Source organism: Megalobrama amblycephala, linkage group LG10, assembly GCF_018812025.1.
Source record: "Megalobrama amblycephala isolate DHTTF-2021 linkage group LG10, ASM1881202v1, whole genome shotgun sequence".
In the NCBI taxonomy this organism is placed as follows: Eukaryota; Metazoa; Chordata; class Actinopteri; order Cypriniformes; family Xenocyprididae; genus Megalobrama; species Megalobrama amblycephala.
In genome coordinates this window covers 18,165,413-18,178,305 of record NC_063053.1, presented here as the reverse complement: position 1 = coordinate 18,178,305, position 12,893 = coordinate 18,165,413, and the positions used below count along the sequence as shown (strand labels likewise).

General features: G+C 38.0%; 1 protein-coding gene across 8 annotated transcripts in view; it reads right to left on the bottom strand.

The window, feature by feature from the left end:
- Positions 1-12,893, bottom strand: part of tacc2 (transforming, acidic coiled-coil containing protein 2) — a 69,546-nt gene that overhangs the window by 28,948 nt on the left and 27,705 nt on the right. For 6 of the 8 annotated variants that reach the window (XM_048205073.1, XM_048205078.1, XM_048205076.1 and 3 more), the window contains 2 exons: positions 12,214-12,752; positions 8,370-8,511 (listed from right to left, as the gene is read on the bottom strand). In XM_048205073.1, coding sequence (XP_048061030.1) covers positions 8,501-8,511; positions 12,214-12,752 — 550 coding nt within the window. In that variant the 3' untranslated portion in view covers positions 8,370-8,500. Of the gene's footprint in view, positions 1-1,777; positions 3,998-8,238; positions 8,512-12,213; positions 12,753-12,893 lie in introns of those variants that run through there. The other 2 variants (XM_048205087.1, XM_048205085.1) reach the window with 2 other exon arrangements.

The following is a 12,893-nucleotide window of genomic DNA, read 5'->3' as shown; positions in this document are numbered from 1 at the left end:
TATATTAGCTGTGTAAACTTTGTTTATGCAATGATAGAGTCGAGAGCTCTAGGGGGGCGGAGAGCGCGTGATTTAAAGGGGCCGCAGCATGAATCGGTGCATAGTTAATGATGCCCCAAAATAGGCAGTTAAAAAAATTATTTAAAAAAAATCCATGGGGTATTTTGAGCTGAAACTTCACAGACACATTCAGGGGACACCAATTATGGACATTCAATTATGAATAAAGGGTTTTATAAATGACCTCCTAACTCATGCTTGTTCTTCCATCAGATTGCACTCTGTTCTGATGAGCTACTGGCAGGTGAATAAAATGACAAAGCTAATAATATAAAGCTTTTACAGTTGAGGTTCAAACTCCCACGTAAACTATGCAGGTACTGTTATGTAAGAATTCTCAAAAGGAGGTTGCATAAGCCAAACTTTAGACGCTAAAAGCTATTAGTCATAGCTGAATGAGCAGCAGTGTATGGTGCTACAATACTTGTACTTAAAGCACAGACCTCAGAGCAGGTTCAAGCTTTCTCATCATCCCCAGCTGTGTTGCCTAGAGCAACAAATTCCAGGCTTTTTTGCACAAAGGTCAGTTACAACAATAAAATAACCATTGTGGCCAAGGGGATGATGATAAAATGTAGTAGAATGTCATATACTTTACAATATGCTTTATAAACAAAGACACATTTGGTTTATATACACTTTTAAAGAAACAGTTTGCTTTAAAAAATGTAATTTTTCGTTACCATTTACTCACTCTCATGTTGTTCTAAACATGTATGACATTTATGTAATTTCTGCTGTGGCACACAAAATGAACATAATATCTGCTTATTTCTGTACAATAAAAATGGATGTGGACCAGAAAAAAGGACAAAAAAAAACACAATAAAGGATCATAAAACTAGACCATATAACTTATTTAAGTCTACTGAATCAAAATCAAGGCTTTGTGCGGGCAGACTGAAATGTAAGTAATTAAATTTGGCCTTGAAAAAATTGTGTGGTCAACATTTACTTTCATTATAAGAAAAAGAGCAGCTTGGACACTCTACTAAATATCTTGTTCCACAGAAGAAAGAAAGAAAGTGTTTTTTGTAAATGGGTGCATTATTCCTTTAGATTTACAGCAGGCTTCTACCACAAACCAACATGGGTATAGAACCCCACTCCACCTACACAAAATTGACTATTTTTCATGGTCAATGCCATTCTGCTTTTCTGAATGTCTACAACATAAATAGCCTCTCTCTCTCTCTCTCTCTCTCTCTCTCTCTCTCTCAATTTCCCCACCCCCCTTTTCTCCAACACATCTCAGTGTTCTATTTCAGCACCATCTCTCTCATTCTCTCGGTGCTGCAGCATTAGCCTCCATCCCCCACAAAACACACATCTCTCCCTTATTAAATACAGCCATTACTCCCCCATCCAGACGTCTGCAAAGCCCGCCAGACTGGAACGCACACATCAATATGTAGAAACACATACATCGGAGCCTTACTACCATCAACGAACTGCAAATGCAAATAAACCACATGTCCGATTGTGACATCACAAAAACAATAACAATCTCCTCCTCCTTTGTGATTGCCGTTCTCTGACAAATATATTTGAGTGGATATTTTTCTTATCTTTCCACAAGCTGAAAGAATACTCACATGCATTCAACAGAGACTCAAACCAGGTGAGCAAACCAGGTACTAGAACAACAACAACATCACCAGCGACGACAATGAGGTCATCAAGAACCCCCTTCTCTTCTCCACTGGTTCTTACTCACATGCTCTCGGGACGCTCCTGAGAGGGACAGGGGGGCTGTCCGTTCTCAGCGGACTCCACTGCTCCCATCCTCTGCTATATGATCTCCACTGGCACCCGTCTCCCTCCTCCTCCCCCCAACCTGCGCCTCCTGTTCCTCCACGTCTCTCGTCCTGAGGGCCCTTGGGCTGGCGTCAGACACGCTGCTTTGCTGCAGTAGAGCCGGAGCAGATGGCATCAGGGGCATATGGGAGACCCACACTCAGCCCTTAGCATCTCTTCCTTTCGCTCTTTCTGACTCCTTCTCCGTCTCTGTCTACATTGCATCAGTGGGAGGCTGTATCTCTCTCTGTATCCTTGACAACAATAGAACAGTACTGCCAAGCCTTATGGGTAGAGATGTGGAAGGATGCGAAGACGAGTGAGCAAGAGAAGAGGGAGGAAATAAGCGATGCTCCAGCTCTCTAGCAACTCCGTCTTCTCATTGGATTGTTGTGGTGTTTGGCAAAGCGACTGCTGGTTTTCTCCATAGCCCCTCCCACTCTCACTCTCTCTCTCTCTCTCTCTCTCTCTATACCTCCCTAGGGACCAGAGTGCTTTAAAAGATGAGCAGCTTTTCCCTGTCGATCAGAGCTCTCTTGTGGCCGATCAGTACAGCGATCGCAAACAATAGCCGACCCCACACCAAGCCAAAAAACACAGGTATCTTTTTTCACACACTGAGACACAGAAACTGAGGCATGCAGTCACTCCTGCTTTTTGTTATGCAACACCTTTCTCTGTAAGGAAACTTAACCCTGATGGTCTCTTTAGGGTCTTTAGTATCTTGACAAATAGCAGAAGAAATGAAAATGTACTTATTTACTCACACTTACGTAATTCCAAACTTGTATGACTTTATTTCTTCTGTGGAACATAAAATAAGGTATTTTAAAGAATGTTGGGTCCGAACAACTTAGGTGACAACCCGACGACTTTCATCGTATAGATCACAAAACACTGAGGCATTTCTTAAGATATCTTCCTCTGTTTCGAATGACATGACAGTGAGTAAATGAAAGAAATTTCATTTTTGGGACAACTATCCCTTTAATACAGATGTATTTGTCTCAATCTTCATGATTTTTCATCATCTTTTGAAAAATTATATATATAAACAAAAGTTCAGCGTGATAACATGCATCACACTTCTATCCATAAAAATGCAATGAATTTTCACATGCTAGATTCTCTGATACCATAACACTTCTAGAAAGTGCATTTCTACTTTGTGAAGGCTTGAAAAATGTCTGTCAAATGGGTTCTGATGGGGTCAAAGGAACATTAAAATACTTGCCCATCAAAAATCAACAGAGTATGTATCTAATAGCAACATCCAATAAAATCAACCAATATAGCATAAATTAACTGCATGTACAACAGACTTGATTTACCACTGCTCTCTAACAGGTTTCAGATCATTCTATTTGCTCAGGTCAAAGTCATGATATATCATCCCCTCTGAGAACAGAAAGGGGTTATGACAGAAAGCAGTGTCAGTCCTGATGTTCTCAAATGACTGAAACAGATATATTCAAAAAATATGTTGTGAAAGGGTTTGTTGGTGTAATCTGGAAAATGAAATGAGAACAAAAATGACAATGAAAATGAGAGACAACTCAAAGAAAAGAGTTTATCAGCCTGAAGGGGAGTAGCAACGATTCATACAGGTCGAGCTAATCCATATTGATTTACAGCATGAGACAGCAGCAGTTGTGGGAAATTGGGACATTGGTGGGGGGATCTGAAACATGAGGATTATAAATCTATTGTTCACTCATGAGAAAGCAGAACAAAGAGATTTTTGCACAGATCTGCCTATTCACTTACAGAGCCTGAGGACTGGACACATAGTAGGGAAGGTCTTCATGCCCCAAAGTTAAGCGAAGCTTTGTTGTCCTCCTGTGTTTGTATATGACATGAATATGAACCTCTGAAGAAACAAATATTTGCAAAATTAAGGTGAACCTGAAACTCTGAGCTTGGGGCCTTTTTTCTGAAAAGGAAAGGTGGGCAGTGACTCTTCAAGGGAAAAAAAAGAAGAAATAATCAACTGTACAAAAATAAAACAAATATTAGAAAATAGGAGATAAAAGAGTGCATAAAGCATTCATTTTTCTAAAGCAACACTGTCCATCAGTGTGCCAAACAACAAAGTATTGTAACAACTAAAATATTTTTAATCAACCATTTATTTTAATGTATTTCTGTATGATTTTATGTCAAAAAAATGTTTTATAAAGTGATTTCAATGAATAGTATGTTAAAGGTGCCCTAGATTATGTTTTTAAAAGATGTAATATAAGTCTAAGGTGTCCCCTGAATGTGTCTGTGAAGTTTCAGATCAAAATACCCCATAGTTTTTTTTTTTAATTTTTTTAACTGCCTATTTTGAGGCATCATTATAAACGCGCCGATTTTATGCTGCGGCCCCTTTAAATCCCGTGCTCTCCGCCCACAGAGCTCGTGCTTGCCTTGAACAGTGCCTTAACAAAGTTTACACAGCTAATATAACCCTCAAAATGGATCTTTACAAAGTGTTCGTCATGCATGCGGCATGCATGCGTCGGATTATGTGAGTATTGTATACTGTTATATTGTTTACTTCTGATTTTGAATGAGTTTGATAGTGCTCCGTGGCTAACGGCTAATGCTACTCTGTTGGAGAGATTTATAAAGAATGAAGTTGTGTTTATGCATTATACAGACTGCAAGTGTTTAAAAATGAAAATAGCGACGGCTCTCTTGTCTCCGTGAATACAGTAATAACCGATGGTAACTTTAACCACATTTAACAGTACATTAGCAACATGCTAACGAAATATTTAGAAAGACAGTTTACAAATATCACTAAAAATACCATGTTATCATGGATCATGTCAGTTATTATTGCTCCATCTGCCATTTTTCGCTGTTGTTCTTGCTTGCTTACCTAGTCTGATGATTTGGTTGTGCACAGATCCAGACGTTAATACTGGCTGCCCTTGTCTAATGCCTTTTATAATGTTGGAAACGTGGGCTGGCATATGCAAATATTGGGGGCGTACACCCCGACTGTTACGTAACAGTCGGTGTTATGTTGAGATTCGCCTGTTCTTCGGAGGTCTTTTAAACAAATGAGATTTATATAAGAAGGAGGAAACAATGGAGTTTGAGACTCACTGTATGTCATTTCCATGTACTGAACACTTGTTATTTAACTATGCCAATATAAATTCCATTTTTAATTCTAGAGCACCTTTAATATAAATATACAAATATCAGGTACAGGTAACAAGGTAAATGGTGATCCATATGCCTTTAACCCACATAAAAAAACTGGAATGCTTGACATACTCTTCAAAACCGTTGCATGACAAATCACTGCCAAAACATTTTAAAAATATAAAATGATCACAGAAAGCAAAAACCTCCCCCAGTGAACAAAGGGTGTAAATAGCTTGAAGGTGTTCAACAGGATCAACTATATGCAGCATTTGTTTTCATCTCAGCAGAAACCAGGGGCTATTTTTCTTTCACTCTGATTTTCAAGAGCAAGAGTGATGAAAAAATACAGCCAAGTAGAATAGCAAAGGGGTTTTTTAAAGACTTGTCACCAGTTTAATGTCTGTCTGTGTCATTCAGCTAGAAGACAGAATGACATTAATTAACTCATTATTTTACAATAAAAGACATTTACAACAATACTGTGACACAGAGATAGTATGTAGTGTGTACTGACAACTTCATCCTATGCTCAGACACAGGAAATTGAAAATTAAATTTTTAAGTGGTGCAGCCACTGAAAGATATTGCAAAGGCAGTTTTTTTAAAGATTCATAACATGGGCTTTTAGTATCTAGGTTGAACTTACAGTGTCAAATATAGTACAGGAGTAAAGAGAGCAAATTCAGTTATTTATATCTGGGAAATATATTCATATTTGCTATGACTGTCAAACCCTTAAATCTGCCATCAGAGTGATATAATAAATACCTTGAGCTTGATATATTGAACTATATCGAGTCTGATATATTGAATATATTGAGCTACATTTTGCCATGACAAATGTGTAAATGTTTACCTGAACATGTTTTACAAACTGGAACTATGTTTAAATACTGACTCATACATAACTCATAAATACTACAAATTACTTTCCAAAGAGAAAGAAACAGTAAAGGCTAGAGTAAAAGAAAGGATAAAGAGGGAATGCCCTTGGTAGTAGTTTGCAGAGGGGACAAGCTTCATTCCGCTAATGGAAGTTTTATGTTGAGATGCATCAAGCTGGCGCCTCAGGAGAACATCAGTTTTAATTTGGCTGGATGTGGGGGATTTCTGAAAGAAATCTCATTATGCAAATGCTGCTTTTTAAACATACGATTTTAAGATTTGGTTCTCAGTCCAGACAAGTGTAAAAAGCAGATTCATTTTATGTGCATAATATACACTTATTTATATAACATACATATGTTAGACACTAATGAATTAATTAAAGGTGCCATAGAATTGAAAATTGAATTTACCTTGGCATAGTTGAATAACAAGAGTGCAGTACATGGAAATGACATACAGTGAGTCTCAAACACCATTGTTTCCTCCTTCTTATGTAAATCTCATTTGTTTAAAAGACTTCAGAAGAACAGGCGAATCTCAACATAACACTGACTGTTACGTAACAGTCGGGATCATTAATATGTACGCCCCCAATATTTGCATATGCCAGCCCATGTTCAAGGCATTAGACAAGGGCAGCCAGTATTAACGTCTGGATGTGCACAGCTGAATCATCAGACTAGGTAAGCAAGCAAGAACAATAGCGAAAAATGGCAGATGGAGCAATAATAACTGACAATATAAATGATATCATGATATTTTTAGTGATATTTGTAAATTGTCTTTCTAAATGTTTCTTTAGCATGTTGCTAATGTACTGTTAAATGTGGTTAAAGTTACTAGACAGGTCATTTGGTCACAATGTACACTGTCAAAAATGTACAAATATTGTAGGGGATACAATAGCTTGCCACTAGAGCAGTACTATCAAAAGTACACTTTTGTGCCTTATATATCATTTAAGGGTATAAGATACAAAGGTGTACCATTGCCCTAGTTTCAGTGTAGGGCAGTTTATACACAACTGTAGGTTATATGCCTGTTCAGATGTGTGGTTACAAACTGTATGCTGCAGTGGGCAGCAGAGTTCAGGTCCAGTACAGAAAGAAACACGTGCACATACATGCTCGCCCTCTGCTGTCTTATAGAAGAAATGCAAGCTGAGCTCATCGCCTGTCAACATGGCTGAGTCATCCTGCTCTTTATCCAAATATTGCACAGTTTCAGATTATAGATGTATAAACTTTTACAACAATGTACACAAACGGAAATGAGTCATCTACAAAAGCAGTAATGCACTTTATGGCAACATTGTTCTTAAAGCAATAGAGATTTTTATGCATATGTTAGAATGGAATTATAGCATAAATACAGTGGCCCCAAAAGGTATTTGGACAATTAATACAAACTTAAAACTTTTTGAATATTTGCATTACATTACAAAATAAACATTTGGCAAATAAGCACCCTTTTCAAGCAAAACATTACACAAAGTGGTATTTTAAATAATTATTTTTAGGTACTAAAATAATAGAAATATTCTTATATATTTGGACACTTTCTGACTATCATATGTTAGTGGAACATATTCATGTATCCTATGTGCTGAACTACACCTGTGATTACTCTGCTAGGACATCTGTGTGAACTTGAGAGGAAGGGACTTCAAGCACTAAAAATCACCTTGAGGGCAACTGATTAAAAGTAAAAATGTCTACAAAAGCGAATTTAGTCCTAAGAAAAGGTCTAAAATCATTTGCTTGCAGATGCCACTTGGTTTTACATTTTGTTTACAAATGTAATAACTTTTATACATTTTAAGCATGACTAAATTGTCCAAATAATTTCTAGAGCCACTGTATTTAGCATATACAGTCCTTTGAAGATGCATACAAAGCCTGGTGCCAATAGTCTTTATGGTAAATTAATTTCTGGGTGCTGCATAAAATGAATACAGAAACAAGGGAAACACAGGTTGTATTGAGGTACTCAGTGTACAGTACTGTACATACTTTACATCCTGTGTGTGGCAGAAATCCCTCAGGATCATCACTGCTATTATTATCAGCACAATCAACAAAACCCTCCAGACGCAAAGTGATGTTACTGATATCTTAGTCAGAATAATTTACATAAATCTAATCAATATTCATAACTTCTCACCACATGTGAATAGTCATGGCCACACAGGAAGGACATCTAACTGGTAAAAATATTTGTCCTCATTGTCTCAAACCATGAAGGTACTTTACAATAACCACAAAGCAAAAATAATACAAACTGAGTTAAAGTGAAACAACATCTCTGAACTTGTGGCATTCACACACTGGGTAAATGATTATATCCTACCTTGCTGAAGGTTCAGAGTGCTGAAGCTGTTGGATTTGAGGAGGCAGAATGACAGCAGGGGGAGTCTCGGGTAGATCAGAAGGAGCAGCAGCAGGAGGAAGGGTCTGAGGCTCAGAGGGAGCCCTGTCTGGAGGGGTAGGGGGTGGTGTGGGGAACTCGACTGTGTCCTGCAGCTGGTGGGCAGGGAGGGCAGGAGCAGTGCTGTGCTGTGGTGGGGGTGATGAGGGAGAGGGGACAGGCTCACTCCTCTCAGCAGCTTTTATCAGAGGGGACCTGAACAACACACACATATCCCCACATTAACACCACAAATACACATGCAAACACACACAGGGTAGGGTAAGGAGAGAAGCAATGTCACCTATAAAATGGTTCACGAAAGAACCATTGTTATAGTATAATAGCAGCAATAAAAAGCTGATAACACATCTCAGACATCGACAAAGCAAGATTTTTTAATAATTATATTTATTATTGTTAATAATATTTCATCATTTTTGACTCATAACTCAAACAATTTAACAAAAATAAAATAAAATAAAACGTATACTTTTATTAAACAAGGATTCATTCATTTAATCAAAAGTAACAGTAAAGACATTTTTAATGATATAAAAGACTTCTATTTCTATTAGATTTCAAATAAATGCTCTTTATTTGAATATCTTTATCTTGATTAACTTTCTCTTCATCAAATAATCCTGAAAAAATGTATCACGTATGTATCATGTATCACATATTCCACAAAAAATATTAAGCAGGACAACTGTTTTCAGTGTGACATTAAAGACTGAAGTAATGGCAGCTGAAAATTCAGCTTTGTCATCATGGGAATTAGTTACATTTTAAAATATAATAAAATAGAAATTGTGATTTTAAATTGTAATAATATTTCACAATATTACTATTTTTTATTGTATTTTTGGTCAAATAAATGCTGCCTTGGTGAGACTTATTGAACAAAAATCTTAATACCAACCCCAAACATTTGAATGGTAGTGTATTTATATTTGCATAGCATAGTATATATATATATATATATATATATATATATATATATATATATATATATATATATATATATATATATATATATATATATTTACATAGCATACTTGTTCATACAATAATAAATCACATAATGTTATATCACTCCTACCAAATCACCCTTCTGTACTCTTGGCAATGAAAAATGGCAACAGCTAAGCAATATCACAAACAAAACCTAATCCAACAGGCAGAGCAGCAGACAGCCCTTCAGCTGCTCCTATCAAGGGGTGTGCCTCATGTCACATACTAAAAATACAACTCACTCCACCACACCGCCTAAACAACTGCACATAGCATTGCACTATCCTTTCAGTAACAGTTGCAGACAGTTAGCAGAATTGCCCTCTAATCAGGCGTACTCTATGTATGCATCAAAGTATTATGATCCTCTCCTTCTTTTGCTTTAGCTGGATAGTGGGAGATTGCATGTTAGACATAACCACAAACCACAACTTTAATGTACACAACAAGTTAATAAGAAGAGCACAAACACAAAATCTAATCTCCCAGGAGCAGCTGTGTTCATAGGAATGGGTCCAGACAGGGTTTTTAATAGCAAACAGACTGCAGAAAATAAAGGCAGCAGGGGGGAGTTGGTTTTTACCAGCCATAAAAAAAACAACACCACTACTGTTAGAATAGCCACCATACAGACTTTTCATAGTCTTATATGCACACACTCCATCAAACTGACTGACAGCAATATTTAAGGCATAATTAGACAAGTACAGTGTGGTTAGGTTTGAGCTACGCCACGCTGTTCTCTTTTATTAATTTAAATTATTAGGGCCTATTGTCTTGTTTTATAATGTATAATTGTTAAACATTTTGACTAAGCGCTTCGTTTCAAAGCTTCCCTAAAATCATTGTTTCATTAACTCAAAATAATTGCTATGACTAACACTTGTTGCCATGGTAACTGTTGCTTAGCTCTTGTCACGCATCACAAAGTTTCCAAGCCAACCCCTACCTCTTTCTCCCCCTCTCTCTCGGGAGCTATTGCATCCACACAGATACATTCATTCATTTTAGATGTAAAATTACAAGTAGATTTAAAATAGATTGAATTGAACCCTCAAATGTGGAATATGGAACAAGCCATCCAAATTACATGGAACAGTTTGGGAAATTACATATTCAGCTGCCCTATATAAAATGTGTGAAAGTTGGAAACACAGAATCCTGTTGTATGTGACCTATTTGGTAAATGTGTGGTAGGCACTGTAAAAATTTGCATTGCTCTCAAATAAACTTAAAATTACATTCTAATTCAACACAACTGCAGTCAGCTGGACATTATAATAATTTTATAACATTGCTGTTTCCATTCAGCTGTTATAAGAAAAATGTGCAGTTTCCTAAATAACTACAGAAAATAAACAAGCTCTCTAGTTTCCTCTGAAGAGTAACATAAGAGCTTTAACAAAATGGTAGCTGCTCAGGCTTTTATTAAAATTGGCACATTTATCTTAACAAGATAATATTAGCTTGTAGCTGTGGAAAGTTGGTAGCTAGCCTAAAACATCTGACTATAAACTTCAAGCTAGAGTTGTGCAATGTAATTCCTTTATTTACAAACCCTCAAAACCCACATTGTTCAAAACACCATCTCTAAGCATCCCAAAATTAAATAAAGTAAATTTGCATGCCACAAACGATACGTATTACAGCATTTTTTTTTCCGGTTCAAGTCTAAAAGCAGGTCTAGCAGTGACACAACATCTCACATTACCAAGAGCAAAGGTATCTTAACTGCAACCATAAAGTCCTGTGTAATCTACTTCATTCCTTACAATAATGGAATTTAACCTTCTGTCAACAGAGAGCAAATCATTATCATCAGTTGTCTGATGCTGTCAAAACAAAGCGTGAACAAGCCAGCAAATTTGAAAGACAGAAAGAGAGAGACTTCACAACACACTTCCTTATTCCCTCCCTGTCTTCCTACTGTACCTCCCCCCATCTATCCAGTGAGATCATCACAAACCATCTGTAATTAGCATCTCTCCAAATACCCAGTCTGTATTCTCCAGCAACTTCCACTATTTGTCAAATCAAAAGAGAAAAACATTTTAAACAGCAAAAGACAGTGTAGAACTCACCCGAGATCAGCACCCAAAGTAAAGTGTGCGACTATTCTTTTAGGCAAGCCACTCAAAATTCCTCAGGCAGCCACTTTACACTCCCTCTCTCTTTTATTTCTCCCTATCTCTCTCCCTGTCTATCAGTCTCTTGTGAGTGTCAATCTATCTATCTATCTATCTATCTATCTACTCACACTGAGTAATATTCTCAACTGGAGCTGCCCTGAACTATGGCTTTTGTTCCAGACGGACAGACCTCTTGGTATGACCTCATGTGAGGGCGTTGGTGCAAATAGCAAACACATATGCATGCTTTAGCAAGACATGTGCACGCACACACACATACTGACAGATACAGACAAAATTCCTTCAGTCCACATCTGTGACAAGTAACAAAGTGTTGGGCGCTCAGAGATACTGGGGCAAATGCACACAGTCAAAGTTTGTCTCTCTTATTTCCCCTCATTTTCACTGCCTATCACTTTGTACACCACTCTCTCTTTCGTTTTATCTTTCTGTCTCTCTGGCTCCCACGTGTCTTTCTAAATGAGGTGCTAGGCTAAAATCTTTGATTGACAACCACCAAGTGCTCCACTTTCATATGTTGTGGCTGCTGCAACAGAGCAGATATAGAATGAATAGAGGGAGTAGGAGGTAATAATAAAATCAGAGAGAACTAGAAAAGTCACCAGAAGAAAGCTAAGTGCGATGCTCATTGATGTTAAACCTGTTCTTTAAAGACAATTCAACAAATAGGTCTTTGAACACCCATATAGCAATATGGTTAAGTTCAGTAATAACTAATAACAACTAATAATAAGGGGTATTTATGAGGTCTCACCTGCAGTCTTCTTGTTCTTCTGGCTGCTCAGTAACAGGGGGGAAACTCTCTTCAGGTGCAGGGGGGAAACTCTCCTCAGGCAAAGGGGGGAAACTTTCCTCAGGTGCAGGGGGGAAACTCTCCTCAGGCACAGGGGGGAGACTTTCCTCAGGTGCAGGGGGGAAACTCTCCTCAGGCACAGGGGGGAGACTTTCCTCAGGTGCAGGGGGAAACTCTCCTCGGGTGCAGGGGGGAAACTGTCCTCAGGCACAGGGGGGAAACTTTCCTCAGGTGCAGGGGGGAAACTCTCCTCAGGCGCAGGGGGGAAACTCTCCTCAGGCGCAGGGGGGAAACTCTCCTCAATAGCAGGGTGGAAACTCTTCTCAAGAGCAGGGGGGAAACTCTCCGCAGTAGCAGGGGGCAAAATCTCCTCAATAACAGGTTGAAAACTCTTCTCAGGAGCAGGGGGGAAACTCTCATCAGTAGCAAGGGGGAAATATTCCTCAGTTGGGGTTCGGAATTCTAGTTCAGCCTGAGGCGAACCAAGGGTTTCAAATGGTCTGTAAAGAAAAATAAACAGAAAGAGCAGATGAATAAATTACGCTTACTGTTTGTCTCAATGTAAACGTCTTATAGCCTGTATGCGTGCAAGTGTATGTGTCTCGCTCAAATATGAGAAGCACAGTGTGTGTTTGTGCGTG